Source organism: Ammospiza nelsoni, chromosome Z (assembly GCF_027579445.1).
Source record: "Ammospiza nelsoni isolate bAmmNel1 chromosome Z, bAmmNel1.pri, whole genome shotgun sequence".
In the NCBI taxonomy this organism is placed as follows: domain Eukaryota; kingdom Metazoa; phylum Chordata; class Aves; order Passeriformes; family Passerellidae; genus Ammospiza; species Ammospiza nelsoni.
In genome coordinates, this window is record NC_080669.1 from 51,993,376 (window position 1) to 52,013,822 (window position 20,447).

At 40.0% G+C, this 20,447-nt stretch overlaps 2 protein-coding genes across 4 annotated transcripts in view; one reads left to right on the forward strand and one right to left on the reverse strand.

Moving 5' to 3' along the window:
* Nucleotides 1-6,724: 6,724 nt before the first annotated feature.
* Nucleotides 6,725-13,646, forward strand: DIMT1 (DIM1 rRNA methyltransferase and ribosome maturation factor). Its single transcript, XM_059491780.1, has 12 exons — nucleotides 6,725-6,891; nucleotides 7,031-7,104; nucleotides 7,432-7,518; nucleotides 7,886-7,947; nucleotides 8,059-8,152; nucleotides 8,254-8,303; nucleotides 9,092-9,215; nucleotides 9,332-9,424; nucleotides 10,125-10,189; nucleotides 10,459-10,522; nucleotides 11,001-11,107; nucleotides 11,838-13,646. The coding sequence occupies exons 1-12, from the start codon at nucleotides 6,837-6,839 to the stop codon at nucleotides 11,878-11,880; spliced, it is 918 nt and encodes a 305-aa protein (XP_059347763.1). The 5' UTR covers nucleotides 6,725-6,836; the 3' UTR covers nucleotides 11,881-13,646.
* The window catches only part of KIF2A (kinesin family member 2A), a 57,703-nt gene continuing 50,858 nt past the window's right edge, over nucleotides 13,603-20,447 (reverse strand). For all 3 annotated transcript variants that reach the window (XM_059491778.1, XM_059491777.1, XM_059491776.1), the window contains 3 exons: nucleotides 19,242-19,343; nucleotides 17,111-17,246; nucleotides 13,603-15,327 (listed from right to left, as the gene is read on the reverse strand). In XM_059491778.1, the coding sequence (XP_059347761.1) occupies nucleotides 15,242-15,327; nucleotides 17,111-17,246; nucleotides 19,242-19,343 (324 nt within the window). In that variant the 3' untranslated portion in view covers nucleotides 13,603-15,241. The remainder of the gene's footprint in view (nucleotides 15,328-17,110; nucleotides 17,247-19,241; nucleotides 19,344-20,447) is intronic.

Sequence of the window (20,447 nt, forward strand, 5' to 3'; positions counted from 1 at the left end):
AATGGGAAAAAAAGGTTTATTTTTCCACCTTCAGGAAAAAGATCAAGATTAAATTTGCTACAGTAATAGTAAGAAAGTGGAAGACATGAAATTTATTTTGACAGAGGCTTAAAAATTTTGATTTTTTTTTTAGAAAAATCACCTTAACTAAACTAGACACAATACTGGAAACAAGTACTACACCCCTAAAAAAAAAGTTCTTCCTCTCCAAATCTCCAACCATCCTCTAAAAAAGTTGACTAAAATTTGAAGGTCCTAAGGTTAAAAAAAGTCTACATTTAAACCCATGAAACACAAAATCACATCTCTCCTGACAGCAATAATTACTCAGTTGACTCCATCTCTGCTTTATACTTTCCATGTGAAGAACCTTCCAATCTTTCTGCTTTAACCAGTTGTGCACAAGGTAGCAGAAGGGGGGGTTACTACAGGGGTGTCTTCTGTGACAAGCTGCAAGAAGCTTCCTGCATGTCTGACAGAAGCAGTGCCAGATGGCCCCAAGACACATCTGCCACTGGACCCACCAGCAACAGTGGTGGCACCTCTAGGATAACATGTCTAAGAAGAGGGAGGAAAAACCTAAAGGCTTTGGCTTCCACTGGAAATTTATATACTCCACCTAGAACACTTCTCATTAGAAGACATACTTAAGTTACTAAAATGCAAGCAAAAAAAACAGGTGACTTTTTTCCAGTTTCTTATTTCAAAACAATTAGCTGACAGTTCTAAAGATAACAACAAAGGACAGCAACAAAAATCAAAGTGAAATATTTGCTTCTTTTTTAATAATGTTTCTCATTCTTGAAAAGGTTTGTACTTCCATGTAAAAACTGGAGCAGCTATGGTTTTCAGCTACTGCTCAAAAAAAAAAAACTCAAGAAAAATCAAACAGCTTAGTGGGTCAGAACAAAAATTTATTTAATCCAATGCTCTTGCTCTGTCAAAACCACTGCAGATACTCAGGTCAGAACATTTTACATAATGCCGGCTTGCCACCCAGAAAACTCTGGTTCAAGAATTTTCTATTAAGAGGCAGGGAATTTAACAGCCCTCAAGATTTAGTCTCCAATGAATTTGCACAGTCACTTTTTGATCCCATGTAAAGATCATTGGATGAGGCCATCACAAGCCAAATAGCAAAACTGAATCAGAAAATAATCTCCCTGGACATGGGTCAACTACAAATAATGTTTATAAATACTGCAAAATATTTAGTGAAGTGGTATGATTTGGATAGCAAAAAATTAACTGGAAAAAACATGCAATAAACATGTAGCAAACACAAATGGCAGACATGCAAAAAAGCTGTCTATTGCTACTGCTTTTTAAAAATTCCTCTGAACAGTTTGTTTTCTTCTAGTAAGTCACTATTTAACTTGTATTAATTTTGAATTTAAAAAAAAAAGAGAATAAAAAGAAATTTTAAAATTTCAACAAAATATTTTGAATCAATCCTTACTGTACAAAACTCGAATTTGCAGTTTAAGCTAGCTACAAATTAGTTAAGCTAAAACAAAGAGCTACAGTGGCTAAAATAAATAGTATAACCCTCTGCTTCTCCCAGAAGAGGAGGGTTATATACTATCATACCACTTAAATACCCAAAGATGGAAGGAACAGGAAAAATGCAGGTTTTCCTTTGGATCAAGTTTTCTAATAATTTTCACACCACACTGTTGACAGGTAAATGTGCTAGGTATAAAAAAGCAGACAGAACAGCAAGCAGCTTTTATTTCACGCTCTTGGCAAAATATGATGTGAACTTAGAATAAGCTTACAAACTGTGACTGAGCCATAACTGCCCACCAAAAGGCAAAAGGCAGGGGTGGGATCCCAGGGGCACACACAACAAAAAAACCCAAACAAGCCAAAAGGTCAAGCCATCTAAGCACACTGTTCCACAAACATTAGAGGACATTACAGGAGCGAGGACGACTACATGACTTCAAACAACGTCAAGCCATTCAGGTTCAAGTCCTAGCATGTAACTTCAACTCTGACAAAGTCCCTACCTTCCCTTCTCACTGACAGGACTTCTACAGGGAGCTTATTCCCTGCATGCTCCCTGTAAAGACAATTGACTCAGGGAGGGCACCAGCTCCTATCTTAGTGGGATCTGCTCAAAATACTGTTTTAATTACTGCCATGTACAGATGCTCTTGTGAAAGTGATTCCTGTAGACAGACACAGCTGCACCTTGGGAGTTTAAACCCAGATCTCTCCAATCTTAGATTGTTGTGATACCCTCACACTGCCCTCTTTTTTTTTCTTTTTTAATTGACGAGATAGAGACAATCCTCACTATTTAAATATCCGACTTCGCCTGTTGCATGGGAAAGGCAAAAGGGACATAGGTTACCCCAGAGACTGGTTAAATCACAGGGACAAGGATTTTCCCCACAGCTCATGGGACTTCTACAGCTTTACTCACTACTGAACTATATCTACAAGACTGTCCTAGAGATGAAACTCAGAAGGTGAGTATTAAATAGCTATTGTCTTTTGGGTACTTTCTGAGACATGAGGCACCTATATAAATTTTTGCCTTATAAGCAACACAACAAGCAATTTTTAGTAGGAATGGTCTGAAGGTCTGCATCTGTGTCACAATAGCCAGAATTTCCAGGTTTGATTACTGAGTAAGGGTGTCATTTCCCCTTTTTATTTACTAACATCAATCTGTGTCTTCACCATAAACACTGAGCAGTATCAGGAATGTTCACTGCCTTCTCCTGCTTTTCTGTGGTCCACACCCATTGCTATAACAACAAAATTGCACACAAACATTTTGCAGGAAGGAAAAGAATTCCTTGTTACTAGAAAGTATTCAATGTCTTAAATGTTCTAGTTTTATATTAGCCATGCCAGTGTAATGTTTTTCCTTAACAGCCAATGTTTCTGATACTAACAAATAAGTATGTACTATTTTCCCTTCACACTAAAAAGCATCCTAATTTTAAAATCACATGTGCCAAAAGAAATTGGCAACTACTAAACATCTGAAGGGGTACAAAACAAAGGATTTCATCACTAAACACCTCCCTACTTCACTTTTTCTGAGAGAATGCAGTGTAACAACTCACTCATATCCAGATAATTAATTCTGTGTATTTTTGTTTTCTTTTGTTAAGAATTCAATTAATTCCTTCCAGCTGTAAGAAGGTACAAGAAAAAATTAAGATTTTATGAAATCAGAAGACGACAAAGCCATAAACACATTACACAAAATACAGTGTGCTCTCTCTGATCATAGTGCAAATACATTCTGGGCTACTTCAAGAGCACCAGTGGCTCTGATGATGTTGTGATCCTTCTTTACCCAGTGTCTGAGATGGCTCCTAGGACCCCATTTCCAGCTTGGTTCTCACAGTTCTCCCTCTCTTCAGTTCAAGAAGGAGCAAACTGGAGAGAGGTCAGAGCTACTAGGACAGTCTGTGGTCTAAAGCAAATTATCTGTGAGGAGGTAAAGTTTAATGTTGTTTATGACAATGGAACCTAAGGAAGACTTTGCAGACACCTAAAACTAATTCCCTGAAGAGTGCTTACAAAGACAACTTGCTGCTTCCTATCAGCAGATTATACTGTTGTCGGTTAACAAACAACTATAAAGCTACACCCTGCAGCTCAGAAGGCTCAAGTAGAAAATTGGGACTGTCGTTTACAGCACGTTTGTTTCAAGGGAAACAGGAAAAACAAAGTTTCCATGTTGAAAAGCCACAAGAACTCCTGAAATAAGTAACACAAACACTGGCATTCAGTCATAGAGATAAGATACATTACCAAGGATACTGTGACCTTCAGGAAAAGTTGGTAGTTACACTGATTTTTCTCCAGCCTTCCACAAACTCCTCCATGAATCTCTTTTCTAACATTGCAGTATCTGCATCAATCATGCCACATGCTCATACTCCTACTGAGGAATGCACCCAAAAGAACTGAAACTATCCCGGTTATTGAAGATACTACTTAAACTCAGTAATAACTACAGCAATCACCAAAACCAACACAATTACTAATATTAAGCATTACTAAAATTTTTCAGAACCCACATATTAATTTTTCTTTATGTAACTGAACCAAGCTATGTAAAGTTTGCTCAATTTTTAAGCCATGATAAAGAAGACAAAATGTCTGAGCAGCAAAGAGAGTTAGAGGTGTTTTTTTTTCCCATACTGCTAGTAACAGAAACACAGAAGTAGAATTTCCAAAATTTCATTTTTACAAAAATTTAACATTGAAACTAAAACTTAGGTTGGAAAAAAGCATGCAGAAGACACGAAGGATACAAGAACTAAGAACAGCAAGGACCACAGTATTAAAGGACAGCAACAAGCAAGGCTGACAACAATGTTAAGGAAAGCCAATCAGATTATATTAAAAATTCTGAGGAGAAGAATGAACTTTGATATTAAACAGTAACCACCAAAGTCACCAAAAATTCCCAAAAGAAAGAACAGGGAGCAAAGAAATAAGTGAGACAATTCCAAGGATTAACTCAAAAATTACTCTGTCACAGTGATTGATGACACAGGAAAAGACAAATGGATACAGAGACAAGGTGAGAATATTTTTAACATTTAATAGTAACTTTCTAGGATGACCAATACTACAAGGTCAATCTCATTCCTTTAACTTCTTCCTAATTTACCTAACTTAATGGATTTTTAAAAAGACCGGACAGACCACTTAAAACAAAATAGTGCCACACAGCTGAGATGGATACGCATGTTTCATTCAGTCCTAGTGTTCTGAAACAGGTTTAAACACTTTGATTTTAACTACAGTTAAATCCCACTCTTGATGATACAGTTTCAAAATGTTATATGTAAAGCATGGGTGACAAACACCTTTATCATTTATACACATGATCATAAATGTCCCTGATGAGAACAGTACAGTGAAAGAATGAGAAGAAAAACAGAGAGCAGTAACAAATTTGGTGTTGCCATGAGCTCTGAAGAAACCAAACTCCATAAGGAATACACTTTTAGCAAAAACTTGGATATATCTTATGTACATATAAATTTGAACTCAGCAGCATTTTGCTGATGTGCTGTGTGAGCTGATTTAAAAGCCAGACCAAATGTGTTACAGATATGACTTCATGTAGGAGACATGGGAAACAAGGCACATGGAAGTGTAAGTGGGAAGCAGCAACAACATTGCATTTAGGGCCTTTTTCTTGTACGTTATACATAGTGCTGTCTTCCACGGTAACAAACTGGAGAAATAACTCACCAGTGCTGCCTGCCTCTGATTAAGGGAAGACTGCTCGGCAGAAAAATTGCTGTTCTTCAGCCTGCAGGAAGAAAGCAACCACCTGGAATAAAGGCAAGTACGCGCCTCTTCCCGCCCAAAACAAGTTCTCTCGGGTTAACGCCTCATCTTCCTCCCAAGCCTTCCATTAATTCCAGCCTGACTCAAAACTGTTCCAAGGAGAAAGCGGGAAACTGTTGCCTGCCAGGAATTAGGCACCAGTTATTTACTTCCTGCTTCGACCAGGCCCTTTGTCGCGGCCAGCAATAATAGGTAAAGGAGGCCTGGCTGCCCTAACCCCGGGGGCGGTGCCCCGGAGCCGGTACCGTGGCGGGCACTCCACGCCGGAGCCGCGCCGGCTCGGGCAGCGCAAACGGGGGCACAGCCGGCAGAGCAGCAGCCGAAGCAAGTGCGTAGGAGCGGCGCCGCCCGCAGCGGCGCAGCCCCGGGCTCCGTGCCCCTCCTGCCCCGCTGGAGCCGCCGGCGCCGCCCGTCCCCTCCCGTCCCCTCCCGTCCCGTCCCCGCACGAACCGGGACCAGCGAGCGCCGCGCCGCCACCACCGCCTCCCCGACGCGCGGCTCTGGCGTCACGTCCCCGCGACGCCAGAGCGCTACCCGCGCCGCTCCGCCGACAAAAGCGCTGAGGCGGGGCCTGGGGCGGTGGGGGCGTGGCTTGGGGCGGCAGGGGCGGGGCTCTCGGAGCGCGCAGCCCGCTGACGTCAGGCGGCGGCTGCCCGCGCGCAGGGCGATGTGGCGCGCGGGGCAGTGTGCCGCGCTTCCCTGAGACGTTCCCGCGGCGGGGCATCGCGGGGGACGCGCGTGGTGCTCGCGTCAGAACATAGCGCTAAATATATGGCAAAGTCAAGCAAAAAATACAGAAAGGATTAAAAAAATGAGTGTACTTTATTGGCGTGGCAGCGGCTGGGAATGACTGCCCCTGTACTGTGACTCCAGGCCACGAGCGGGCGGGCGCTTTGTGCGGAGTCAGGGGATTAAAGAGCCGCGTTTTCTTCTCGACAGAAACTTATGAGGATCGCCGTGCAAAATCCTTCCTTCCTTCCTTCCTTTCCTTCCTTTCCTTCCTTTCCTTCCTTCTTTCTTTCTTTCCTTCCTTCCTCACTTCTTTCCTTTATTCTATTTTTTTCTTCCTCTAGCCCTTTTTTTCTCTCCCTCTCCCCTTCTCATTCATCTCGCATTTTCTCTTTTCCTTTTCACCCTGCCCATTTATCAAAAACCCACTGCGGGGCACTAAACACACTCATTTTTAGGCTGTGTGCCATTTACTAATAAACCTTGGAAAGCTTCTGTGGACGCGCTGACACCCGCCGCCCCTGTAGCCCACGGTCACTTGGGGCTCACGGCTGCTCCCATTCCCCGAAGGGTGGGACGGGCCGGCCGTTCCCGGGAGGATCGAGCGCCCGCGGTCCGCCAGCCCGCCAGGGGGCGCTGCCCCGCCCGCCGGCCGCACGCGGAGCCGCTCGCCAGCTGCGGTGCCGCGCGGCGCGTGGGGAGCGGGGCCGGAGCGAGCCGAGCCGGACCGGACCGACCGGGCCTGAAGGGAGCCGAGCGGAGCTGCCGCCATGCCCAAGGCGAGGGCCGGGAAGCGGCCGGAGCGCCGGGAGGGCCGCGCCGGCGGTGAGTGTGGAGCGGAGCGGGCGGGCGGCGGGCAGGATCCCGGGAGCCGAGGCCGGGCCGGCGCTCGCACCCGAGCCGGAGCTGGCGGGGTGCCGGCGGACCGCGGCTGCCCGCGGTAACACAGCAGTCTCTTCCCCAGGCATCCTGTTCAACACCGGGGCCGGGCAGCACATCCTGAAAAACCCGCTCGTGGTGAACAGCATCATCGACAAGGTGGGCGCGGCGGGCCCGGGAGCCGGGGCTGGCGGGACGGCCGGGACAGGCGCCGCGCCGGGTGCCGCCTGTCGGAGCGTGCGGTGGCCTTGGCCCTCGTCTGTCCTTTACGTGCGTGCTCGCTGGTTGCTCACGCGTGGCCAGCCAGCGCCAGGACATTCCTGGTCTCCCCGTTTCCCACTCCTTCCTTCCTAAACGACTCTCGTGCTCCCTTGAATACTCAGTTCCAACTTTTTACTGTGTCAAAGGCGCTTACTTTCATTCTAAAGTCAAATGATTGAACGAAATTGGTGCTGTGGAAGCACCCGTAATGCTGTTTGTCCTTAGGCTGCCCTGCGCCGCACGGATGTCATTCTGGAGGTGGGCCCGGGAACTGGAAACCTGACAGTAAAGATGCTGGAGAAAGTCAAAAAAGTAAGTGCAAATTCTCTCACTTCCGAAGCTCTGACTGTGCCGTGGCTTAGACTACAACAAACAGAAGAGTCTTCATAGGCGTGATGAACATAAGTAGAATTACTCCATTGATATTTTTCTTAACATATGAATAATTCCAATGGGTTTTTAGCTGATCACATAAATTTTGTGTGGTTTTATCCCTTGCTGTTGTCCATTTATGTGGTAAAGCTTGCTTGTATTTGGAGAGGGTAGAAGGTGCGTAGCCTAATAGGGACTTTGAAAGGATTCTTTAAACCCACAGCAACAGATACAGGTTTGGGGTTTTTATGAATAAATTCCAGTTAGGAGATACGTGGAGTTGCAAATATATACTTTTTTTTTTCAGGTTATTGCATGTGAAATTGACCCTAGACTTGTTGGTGAGCTTCAGAAGAGAGTCCAGGGCACGTAAGTATCGATTATGGAAACAGGGAGCACTTAAAGTAGCGGAGCTACTTTGGTACAAATTTTGGCAACACTGCTTTTCTGAGGATAACCACAATGTATCTTTTCCCCCAGGTGTCTAGCAAACAAACTTGAAATCAAGGTTGGAGATGTCTTGAAAACAGATTTACCATTCTTTGATGCATGTGTGGCTAACTTGCCTTACCAGGTATGGGACAAACAACATAGCATACAAAAACATTAAAAAAATTATTTTTAAATGCTGATTTCCCAGGAATTATACTAACATTATTAATTCTTTTTTCTCAGATTTCTTCACCTTTTGTTTTCAAGTTATTGCTTCATAGACCTTTTTTCAGGTATGTGGAAGAATAGAGCTCTGTATTACTTGGTAGGAAGAAAAATATTTTAAAAAGTATTTTCAAATCCATTATGATTTTAGTTCCTAAGATACAAGTTTGATGGATCAGAGTTGCACTAAAATTTTTCTGTGATACATAGTCTGACAGTGCCTGGAAATTAAGTTTATGTTGATGTATTGAGCATGAGGAGAAAATTTAAACTTGGGAACAGTGAGTGCCCAGCAGATAAAAACAGGAGTTACATCTCCTTAGTATTATAACTATTCCAGGGATAAGCAGGGCATGATAGCATTTCAAATACCTTCCTGTCTAAGTTAGGCTGGAAAGGGTAGAATCAATGCCAAGTCACTTTCTTGTTGTCTGATCTAAAAGTGTAACTGCTCTGTCTGTGTGTCAGTCATCAATGATGTCTCTCAAAGGAACATTGGTAACATTATCGGTCAATTTTGGAAAGCTTGGATTTGAAGGACTCAGCAGAGAGTTACTCTAAATGATTCATTACAGTCAGGCAACTGTGACACTAGATTGTCTCTTTGATCCTGATCCATTTAGCAGTATAAATAATCAAATTATGTAATAGCTTTAAGGAGACTTGGATGGCTTCACCAAGTTCTGTGATGGGTTTTGGTTTTTTTTCAACACACCAATCAAGGCAGAGTTGTTTATTATGAACGTTTACTCTTCTAAGTGCTGAGGCAAATTGTGTGTTTTCCAAGTGTGTTAGTTGGCTTCTGACATAAAAATTGAATACTTGGAATTGATTTTTTCATTTCTGTTATTCTCAGGTGTGCAATCCTTATGTTTCAAAGGGAGTTTGCACTTCGTTTGGTTGCCAAACCAGGAAGCAAACTGTACTGCAGACTCTCTATTAACACTCAGCTACTGGCTCGAGTGGACCATCTGATGAAGGTACGTCACTCTGCCTTTGGGTAACTCAGCTATCAAACGTAAGAGAAGAGTGTTGCAAGGGATGTGAGGAGTTTGTTGCTTATTCACACAGCTGCTTGACTGCTCTTATCTAACAGGTTGGAAAGAACAACTTCAAGCCTCCTCCCAAAGTCGAATCCAGTGTTGTCAGAATAGAGCCAAAGAACCCACCACCACCTATCAACTTCCAGGTGAGCAGTGTATACTCAATGTAACATATTAGTGATAATTTCCTACTTCTTCCCACTGACTATTCAATTCCATGTGCTGATTCTAGTACAAACTACCAGCTACTCATTGGAGTTTCCAAAATGCTGATTTCTCTGTTGATCAGGCTTGTGTTACATTAACAGAACATGCCACCATCATGGGGGCAGCTTTGTGTACAGTATCTCTCATAAGACCAAGGTCAGTTGGAGAACTGTTAGTAATAATGTCCCTTTTATCATGGTTTACGTCTCCCCGAGATGTTTCTGGCTGATAATTTTGCAGGTTTTGATCAAAGGACTATATGAGATTTGTCTTCAGACAAGTGTGTGTAATCTCAGAAGACAAATGTTACAGAAGAGTATTCTTAATTTGTAAAACACTTCAAGACCATTTCAGCCTTCCCCAAGGTTAGCCAGATTTTCTTCAAGTATCTGCCTTCTCTGCTCGTAATAGCACCTAGGCATGAAAAAGTACAGTTCAAAGGGTTTTGGGGGAAAAGTATTTTCTCTTCCATTTGTATTGCTTTGTCCCAAGATACAGCTGGTTTTCTGTTGTTTAGAAGGACATGTCCATGAAGGATATTCCTTTGTGTTCAGTATTGTTCTGAAATTCTCGGTAGTGACTGTTTTTGTTTGTCATAGCTTATGTTACTTTCTAAAATTCTGAAATTTTCGTTTTCAGGAGTGGGATGGTCTGGTAAGGATAGCCTTTGTTAGGAAAAACAAGACACTCTCTGCAGCATTTAAGTAAGTAACTTCTGTCAGAGAACCTGTTAACCATTTCTTTTGTGCAAATGCATAGCATTGTTACATAGTCAGTAATAAACCATGGTTGAAGATTTATACTGATGTCACAAGCTTTTTCTTTTAGAAGAAAACTAGGCAGCTTTTTATAAAGAACAATTCTGCATAATCGTTACATTTTTTTATAGTAGAGTGAATTGTGAGTGAACACAACCAATTGAGTGAATAATAGTCACAGTTCAGTTTTCATGCTAAACATGTATTTCTTTCAGATCAAGTGCTGTAGAGCAGTTGCTGGATCATAATTACCGAGTTCATTGTTCCTTACATAATACAGTAAGTTCCTTCCTAATCTCTTCTACTTCTGTGTTCTGTGGCCTACATACTGACTTTTATAAGAGTAAAAAATTAACATTGAAAAGCTTAATGCATCAAAGTTTTTCCAAAAGAGTTTAAAGGTTGGAAGAACTTGCCTCTTTTGTAGAGAAAAATCTAAAAGGGTAATTAAATTGTAGTAAAAAAGCTTAAAATTAAGTATATTGTCCATATATGTATGTCTCAAGGTCTTTTACTAGTTTAATAAAACATTTCTTGTCTGCTTTTCAATACTGTTGTGATTCATATATAATGAATGAACTGAGATACAAAAATTCAGATTCAACAGAATAATACAATAATCCATAATAGAAAAAATGTAACTTACATTTTTTCACTTGAAACAAGAACTGTTCTAAGAACAGGAAATAATTACTTAAATGAACCTTTTCCTGTGTTTTGAGTAGAAAATCATTTCTATCCCATTTTTCATTGACAGGAAATTCCTGAGAACTTCAAAATTGCAGAGAAAATACAGACAGTCCTAAAAGATACAGGTTACTCTGAAAAACGAGCCCGTTCAATGGATATAGATGATTTCATTCGGTATTTTTTTTTTCTCTTTATGCCTTCCTTTTAAGCTTCTTGAAATTCTATCTGCATCTGTAGCTGTGTAGCACAGATTAGTATTGGGTTGCACAGGAATAGTAGGGTTTCCCTCATAGTACCAGACACTCCTTGCTTCCAGACCTGAACATGAGCAAACACTTAAGGCCTACTTATATATTTCAAATGCTGTTTATAATATTGAGAGCAACTAGGTAAGGATCCCTGTTTCAGGTGTTTCTGGTACTAGACCCTTCTGTGTCTCCTTTAAGAATGGCCATAGCATAAACTGGTTATTAAAATTTTTCTAGAGCCCCACATGGCCTTTCTCTGCCTTGATGATTAGGCCGTAGTCTATAGCATAATCTTAAATATGAATGATTAACTGCTGTATTCCACTCTTACCTCGGGTGGCATTGTGAATCCTGTTGTAATTCAAGACAAAAGTTCCTATCTGCTTCTCATTTGGAGAGCTAAGACAGGTAATGATCTCTGAAAAAACTAAGTGATCTTGGTAGGATCCGACATAAGTAACTTCCTTGAGAATAAACCTGCATCTCTAAAATGGCAAATTTGCTAATAACTTCTAGTTTCAGATTTGTTAAAATTCTTTTTTTTGCAGTTGATCATTGATGGCTGCTTTCATGCTATTTTCTATCCACATCTTAAAAATGCCTCAAGCTGAAGTTTAAATTGCTAGAGTTATAATACACATATTTCAATCTTTCAGGTTGCTACATGGCTTCAATTCAGAAGGCATTCATTTTTCATAGATACTCCTAGAAGAATGAAAGATGCTGTATTTTTTCACCAAAGTTTTACCCAAGCCAGTGTGAGTGCAATGGTACAAGCTCCTCATAAAAGCAATGAACAGAATATAGCGGGTATGCTTGGACTCAGAATGTTAGATGTGATTTTATCGCAGACAATAGGCAAGGAGCTGCTGCTCTGTCTTTTAAAAGCAGCAAATTCTTTCAGAGCTGAAGCGAGGTGCTGGACTGCCTCATGACTGTGTTTTCCTATATATATATATATCCAAAAACATGGACTGATGATAATTGAAATCTGTTCTCCAGTGATGGACTTCACCTCAGTATATTCATGTACAGTACTCAACAGTACAACCCATAATGGGTCTGGACAACAAAAAAAAAGTTGTAGCAATTCCTTTTTTGGTATCATTCATTTGTGTGTTTGTTATTAAGTGTATTTAAACACTTCCTTCTGATTTGAGATGCCTGTCTCTCTCATCCGTCTGGTAACTAACAAGCATGTTAAAAATCTGCTTCTCTTAGAGAACCCCAGAGAGTGTTTCTCAGAAAACAAAAGAATTTACCTTGTGGGCTTGATATCCTTTACATTATTGCCTTTACCCTCTCCTCCACTGTAGGAACTGGAAAAAAAACTACCAGTGGGCCAGGGCTCAAAGACAGACAGCAGGATGGGTTTTTTTGTTAACTAAATTCATGTAACTATTTTTTAAGGTAACTCCTTCACTGTTAATGCAGGAAAAAGTTTTAGCACAGATCATAGCTTTCAGTGAGATTTAGAGCAATGCATGCAAATTAGCAAAACCTCCTCTAAGAAAAGCTTATATTTATACACATCATTACATTATTAAGGTTGGAAAAGATGTCCTGAGTCCAGCTAGCAGAGCCATTGACATCCCAATGGCTTTTAAAAGTAATTGATTCAGAAGCATGTATAGAAACAGGCATCCTGAAGCATCAACTTAAAAAACTGAATTGCACATTTATTTCACAGTTTAATTATTCAGTAATTCTAGTGCTGCTTCACTTCATGCAGTGAAGTGAGCCAAATGATGAGTTAGGTAGACAGCCCCAAAGAATACCAGCCTTATCAATTTTTCTTTATTCTAACTGCTTCAGTATCAGGTGTAGATCTGACTTATAGCAGGCTCTGGCACAAAGACTGAGAGTAGACAGTTGCAGCTAGCGTGTGCTACTTGACAGGACACATGTAATTTACAGGGCTTTGTAAAAACGTGCTGAAAACTGACTGTCCTTTTTGTCCTTGTGGGACCCACAGTAAGCCATAGCCTGGCTGTGGTGCTAGGCTTGCATGGACAGATATATGGAAGCTACTGTTACTCCTGTGGGATGTCTCAGTCTTCAGAAGTTTCTGAGCAAGTGAGAATTGTCTAGAGCAGCTTGAGAGAGAACCTCTGATACTATATGATAGCCTGTACTATCACCTGCCAACAGAACCTATTGCCTTCTGTTCCATTAGTTTTTTTTCTTTTAGCTGTGATGGGTGATGATCTTAAAAAAATGTTCAGAAAGAGGTGTGATGTTTTTGTAAGCTCTGCTGCAAAATTAAAGTCAGGACAATGGTCTGGGGAACTTCCTTCCATATAACAAACTTGTATAAAAGAGTTGGCTTTATTTTGAAATCAGAGGCCTTTTCAAAAATGTAACTGATCTACTTACAAATTGAAACCCTTCCCAAAGCATAACAGAAATTCTCAGATGTAATTCATTTAATAGCTTAATTTATTAAACACATTATGTAAAATCTACATTGTTTCAGTTTTCATGTTTACACACAAGAGGATTTTTTATTTTTAACCATGATGCGACAAGAGCTTCCCATAGCCTACCTTTCTATGGGAGATACAAACATTAAACACTACAAGAAGTTCTGGCTCATTTAAGTCTCTTTTCATTGCCTTCCCTTTATTCCCCCCCTCCAGACCTGGCACAAACAAACAGGCTTGTATTCCAAAAGTAGTTTTTAAATATCCCCAAGGGAAAGTCTGCTGATACAAACTCCTGGAAAGGGGGAGAACTCCTAGAGAGATCTACAGTTCTTACATGGAAGGTCAATCTTTTTTGCATACTGACTTGCAAAAATAACTTGAGTGCCACCACCTAAAAAGTGCTGATACACATGGCGCCATTTGTGAGAATTCAGGTATTTGTGGGATTTCTATTAGCGCTAGGTAGAGGTATTGTGCAAAATCGTCAAATGATGCAATTTCACCCCACTTTTCAGCTGCTGGCACTGTACAAAGGGAAAAATAGGTATTAGCTACTTCTTAAAGCAACAGAACTACTCAAGCTACCTGCAAACTACGGTTAATGTACATGTAACTTTGTCATGCATCAAAATCCAAGTTTTTAAAACAGTATGTGAAAGGCCAGTATGGATGTATTTATCCCCAAAGTTTGATAGTTAACTTATCCATACATAGCATTATCACACCATACCACATATCATATTATCTGCATTATCCTAAGATACAACTCTCCTCAGTACTTAAAACATTACCCTTTAATATACATCAACTAATTTATATTTTTGTGGGTTTTTGTTGATTTGTTGGTTTTTTTGGTTTTTTTTAATTGTTACAGATAAAATGTTAAAATTATATAACCATTCTTAATGGTATTCAAATAAAACAAAGATTCCAGATTTTCACACTAAAAATGGAATGTCCAGCTGTTCGTCTACTCTTAACAGCCTGCAGTTCCTCTTAAAATGATATGGCACATCCTGTGAAATGAAACTATCCACCAAAAAATAAGTCTTCTTGAAACACACACACACTAAAGTAATTTATATTGACAAATAAGGAATGTATTTTTTAAGGCTGTGCTTCAGAAAGAGGATATTTAGGGTTAAGTAGCCTTCATCAAGGCACAGAATGGGAAGAGTTAAGCACAGCTGTTTGTGGAAGAGAAGTTACATTAAACCACTAGTGAGGTGTGCATGCACGCCACAATTTTAAACTGCACAGCTGGTCTTTGTCATAAAATTGAACATGGTCAGAAGGAAGTGCTGTGACTTTTTAATGGCCACAGTTTTACTTTATTAAAAATATGGCAAGTATTTCCAAACATTTCACTATTTGAATAAATGAAATATTTAAACAAAGTGCTTCACAGATCTGAACCCTGCAGGTTGTGCTGTCTGGTCTAGAAGCATTTTGTAGACATCAGGAGCATTTCACATAAAACTGAAAATGTCATTCAGGTGAATAAGAAACAGGAGATTTCCACAAACATTGCTAACATTTTTACGCTTTCAAGTAGTTGAGTTCTCTCGGTCACTAGGTTTTGTAACAAATGTGTGCTACAGCAGTACAGGTTCCTTTAGCAGCAGAGGCCCTTTTCAAAGGGCACGCGGTCTTTTCGGGTTGATCTGTTTACTGGCCTGCTCCTCTTCTTGTAGAGCTGCCCGGAAAGATTTCACTTTGTCTTTAAGGAAAAAAACCAGAAGGATGAGAACTGATGTGCCTGTGCTCAACAGATCTTGAAACTAAGCCCTGATCCTCCAGCTCTAACAAACAACAAAGAACATTCCTCCACAAAAATAGCTGACACTACAAACTACCAGGGGATTGAGCTACGCTTGCATTCAAAACCATACAAACAAGTTGCTTAGCAACTTAGTGTCTTCTTGCATACTACCCCTGTCTCTAGGCAGGATAGGTTTGTAAACAGCACGATTGTATTCCCAACATGTGAACTTTTCATACTTCCATTCTCTTTCTATCTTAGAGAGTCTAGGGAGGTATATACTACCACTATCCTATTCCTTCCCAGCACCTTCCAAACCACTTTTAGGGACATACAAAATCATATTTAGAGTACAGTCTGCCATTTCTAGTACATTCCAAAACCCAGAATAGTAAATTATAGTTCCCTCTGTTTTCTTATGAATGTGAAAAACATTTGTGAATAAGTTTTGGAACTTACTCATTGTAAATAGTAAAATGCACTGTTCACTAGTTTCATTGTAATTCAGTAAAAGTGGGAGAAACTTAAGGAAGTGTAGCATCCTTGTTTTTCTATTCTTATCCCTTCTATTCCCCAGTAATATGCCCAAGAATGGAAAGAAGGAAACCAAAATGATGGCAGTAATATGTCATCATATTGCACAGTGACAGAAGTAAAGGCTGAACAATTGCACAGTGACCGTTACGTGCCATGAGCACAACATAGACGATACCAAGACAGCATTTTTAACATAATACACGTTTTCTCTTGTGAAACTACAGTTATATTAAGCTGGTTGTAAAGATGCAAGATCTCTTAGCATTTTACCTCCAGCAGGTTTCTCAAAAACAGTATCTTCTACGTTTTTGAAGAACAGGTAGTCATCTAAACTGCATTTTTTCACTGCTGGTGTCCCAAAAGCCATCATCCATAAAAAACAAAAGGAAACTCTAATTCCTAGCAAAAGTGTAACTAGCATGCTTAGGAGGCAAGCAGGCCACATCTGATCTGCTTGTATTCCAAGCAGATACTCAGACTGAGTAAAAAGTGAGATTTTAACTTACAGTTTTTTAACATAGATAAGAAAACTGCTCCATGAGCCCCCCAACCCACCCCTGAGCTTCTGCCAGTAGAGCAGTATGTCTCCTGGAGTCTAAACAGTTAACAAAAACTGAAAAGGAAAATTAATCTCCAGGATATAACCAACTGAGAAGCTCATTTTGGAAGACAAGAGTTAATTTTGGGCACTAAATTAGCTGCAGTTTGTTTTTCAACAAACATGAGCTGACAAAATTCAAACAAAGGCTGTTAGAAAAAAAAACCAAAAAAAAATACTCAGAGCTTGATGGCACTCTTAAGCAGTCTTAAAAATGACAGCAGGCTCCCTGCTACAATACACAACATCAGGGACTGGGAGTTCCTACTGCTTTTTCCTCATTGCATGGCCTTCTGTTCTTTTGCATACAGTTGGTTTGGATTTTCTTACTTTCCTTTAGTGTTTTTGAAAAAAAGAAAAGTTGCAAGACTCAGTTTGTACTTCCTGGAGGTAAAGCACAGACTCCTTCTTTACATTAGGATGAACTGATCTTAGATGTGAACTTGGTCTTAGACTGCAGAAGAAATGCTCCTTCCACTGAAGGCCAGCATAAGCAGGGAAAAAAGACCCTAGAATATAACCACTTTTTATTTCCTTCTTGTTTTGACTGCAAGTCTCCATGGCATATGCTAATAATGTACAGAGAAATTATTAAAAGCAACTTACCTCTAAGTTCAGTCAGAATATCAATTTTTTGCTCTAGAATTGCTTCAAGTTGGGTAGCGTAAGAATCCACATCATAGTCTACTTCTTCTGTCATCTCAAGAAGCAGTTTTTCAACTTCCAACCATCTAATGGATTCCTAGATAAAAGTTTAAAAATACAACAAAATACATCAGCAAGATGTCAAGACCAAGAGCTGATTAAGACTTTTTCACACAATTAGCAGACATTGTACAGCCTAGCAACCTCAGTAAACCAGATTTCAATCCAAAAAAGAAACCTTATTACTAATGCAGCAAAATTGCATTTTTTTTACATTATTTTTTAATTTCAGTGTCACATCATCACAGGCAAACCCCAGCTACCCAGTTGTCTTCAAATTCAGAATATTAGATGGTTGTAAAGATGAGAAATTTAGGGAACAGAATTTTGTCATGTTTGTCTCCCCTTAGACAAGAAGTCAGGCTCTAAGTTTGAGCTGCTTACCACTGTATAGTCACAGAGTCATTATTACATTCAAGGAGCCAAGATAATTCTGCCCTGTTTTGAGAGAAGCTGTATAAAAGGATACCTATTTTAAACTCACTATTATATGATCTAAATCCACATACAGGAATACAATAAAGGTTGGTTAAAGAAGCTTATCTTTGCACTCTGAGCATTACAAAAAAATAAGAGGGGGAAAAAAAAAGCTTGCAGAAAGAAGAGTGCAGCCAGGAGTTTAAATTTTATAGAACCATGCAAAATTGTGATCAGAAGAACTGAGCCCATTGGAAATGCTTTGGTTTAAAATAAAAAAGAAAGCAGCTGACAGTTCTAGGCATACTAGAAAGCTTGGTTTGACATATTAGGATGAAGTCCTTCCCTCTGTGCTCCATAGCCCAAGCAAAACTGAAAATGTAGTCAAAACCCCTTGTCCGTTTTTTGGCTTTCAGAAGAGATGGAGCTTACACTGGGGTAAGATTCATCTCACCTAACATAACCTTGTACATTGAAGACAAAGACTCCTGAACACATAGAGCACTCTGAGTTGCACTGGTGTATTTTAGCCATTTTTGTTAGGAAAGGATGTTGTGTATCAGCTGCTTTCAGGAGAACATTGACAGAAGATGCCTAGTACAGCCATGGATTTTGTATCAGTGCAGTCCAACTACACACACAGCATAAACAAGCCATGCTATGAATGAAGGGACCTTAGGCTTGGACACATTTCCTCCCAGAGACTGCCAGAAGGGGCAATAATCTCCAGCAGAAGGCCAGATGGACACACAGAGGCAATTACATCTTAAACTAATGCAGCTTGTCTCTCCAGAAGCCGCATTAGGACATAGCCTCAGCATATGGCACATGACTTTCACACTTCTGTATGTTTTACTTCAGGGCTAATGTTCCATAATAACTAGACCTCTGCATCCGCTGTAAGATGTTTTATTTAGCATCTTGCTTTATTGTGAATGTCCCACTAAGCTAGATACCTAGGCTGAGGAGATAATTTGTATTCCCTACAGGTTTTATAGGCTACTGTTCTCTAGGAATAGATTTGCCAAACGGACAGCTTGCCTAAAGGCTTTATGGTTATGAACAGAAGCAATCCACATTTCCTTCTGAAAATAAGTAACTTATTGCCATGATTTTGTGAGTGTAAAAGGTTCCATAACACTGACCAGTTCAACATGGGAAGTATTGCTTCCAAAGGCCCTGACTAACAGCAAGTGAAATCTTTATGTACCTGTAACATGGAATCAAATAGGCAGTTTGAAATACATGTCCCTCTTCTGATCTCAGAGGGAGATGTCACAAAAGAATACTCAGATTCAGACACAATACTTGGAGGAAGACGACCAAACAGAAGTGACACCAACAGACACATAACTATTAATTATCAGGCCATCAAAGGAAAATTTTACTAATTTCTGGAATGACACAGAAATCATAGGGACAAAGACTGGGTGTTACAGAATCTGTTTCTGTTTGTTTGATACAATCAGCTTAACATAATAAATCAGTTTAGGTATCTTTGACAGACAGAATGACTACGGATCAGATGCTCCTCCATCTTCAAGAGCATGCACTTTCATTAGGAAAACCTGGATTCCCGAATTACGATAAAACAAAGTGGAGGTCCATCTTTTACCTGGAACACAGTCCTGTGGTCTTCTACTACTTGCTCTTCCATTTCTACCATTTGTGACACAGCTTCATGGAAACTAAACAACTGTGGAGAAACTTCTTCTTCCTAAAAACAGCAGTTAACCTTGTTAGCCTGGAAAGAACTGTGGCTACAGAAAAATGTTGAATGTGACCCATTTCATCACAGAACATGAAAAAAATTATGCAGAAGGCAAAACTGTCACAAATAGAATTTACTAGAATAGAATATTCCTAAGCAGTATTAAGAAAATCTCCAGGAATGAACAGAAGGGGCAATAAATTCAAAATATTTACAGAATTAAATATATTCACCAAAAATTTCCAGTCACTAATACTAGCAAATACCAGTAATCAGATTATTCCACATAAAAATAACAAGTTAAAATAATGGGAATAAGAAGTCTCAAGGGAAAAATTATAATTCTTAACAGATTTTAATGCCCACAGAAAACTTCAGGTTTCTGTCAGGGCTTTTTGTTGTGCATGCTGCAACAGACAGGAAAAAACTTTCCAAAAAAAGAGAACAGCAATTACATTCAAGAGATTCCAGGAAATCAAAATTAAATTAAACCTTTGGGAAAAAAAGTTAAATAAATGGAAAGGGAGAAATCTAAAATGTACCTACGGACTGATAAATTAAAAGAAGGCACACATCGATTTACAAACTGAAGCCTTCTAAAGAAGGCTTCTTTAGAAATGAATAGTCAGCAATAGAAAAGTACTGTAGGCTGGAATTAATGTTTAGCAGGACATGTGCTATGAACAAGAGATATGATGGGATATCTGGTTGTAAGGAACATCCAATAGGAAGCTCTAGGAATCACTACTATGTTCTTATGAAACAGAGTCCTGGAAAAAAATGTAATTTATTAAAGTGAGACATACCACAGATATCGCAAAGAGATGACTGACCAAACTGAGAGTCTTGTGAGAAATGTTAGGATTGTAAGGATTTTTCCTTTCTATTTTTCATGGGCATTTTCACAAATAGAGTTTTAATCCCTTTTGAAATTTAAGGACCAAGACTAAAGCTGATAATCAGCAATGAGGGAGAATGCCCTTCAGAAGACATCTCTCAGCTCCCTACTCTTCCAGCCCAGGGAGACATACTGGGAACATCATGTGGCTGTCATGCCAAACAGTTTATTGGGGTTTCACCCTAGGAAAACCAGGATGGGTAGCCAGATTT

What these genes read in the sequence shown, in the direction of transcription:
- DIMT1 (XM_059491780.1), top strand. Translation starts at nt 6,837, where the DNA reads ATGCCCAAGGCGAGGGCCGGGAAGCGGCCGGAGCGCCGGGAGGGCCGC. An exon ending in CACCACCTATCAACTTCCAG is followed by an intron (nt 9,425 to 10,124) that starts GTGAGCAGTGTA and finishes TTTCGTTTTCAG; the next exon opens with GAGTGGGATGGTCTGGTAAG. An exon ending in GATATAGATGATTTCATTCG is followed by an intron (nt 11,108 to 11,837) that starts GTATTTTTTTTT and finishes TCAATCTTTCAG; the next exon opens with GTTGCTACATGGCTTCAATT.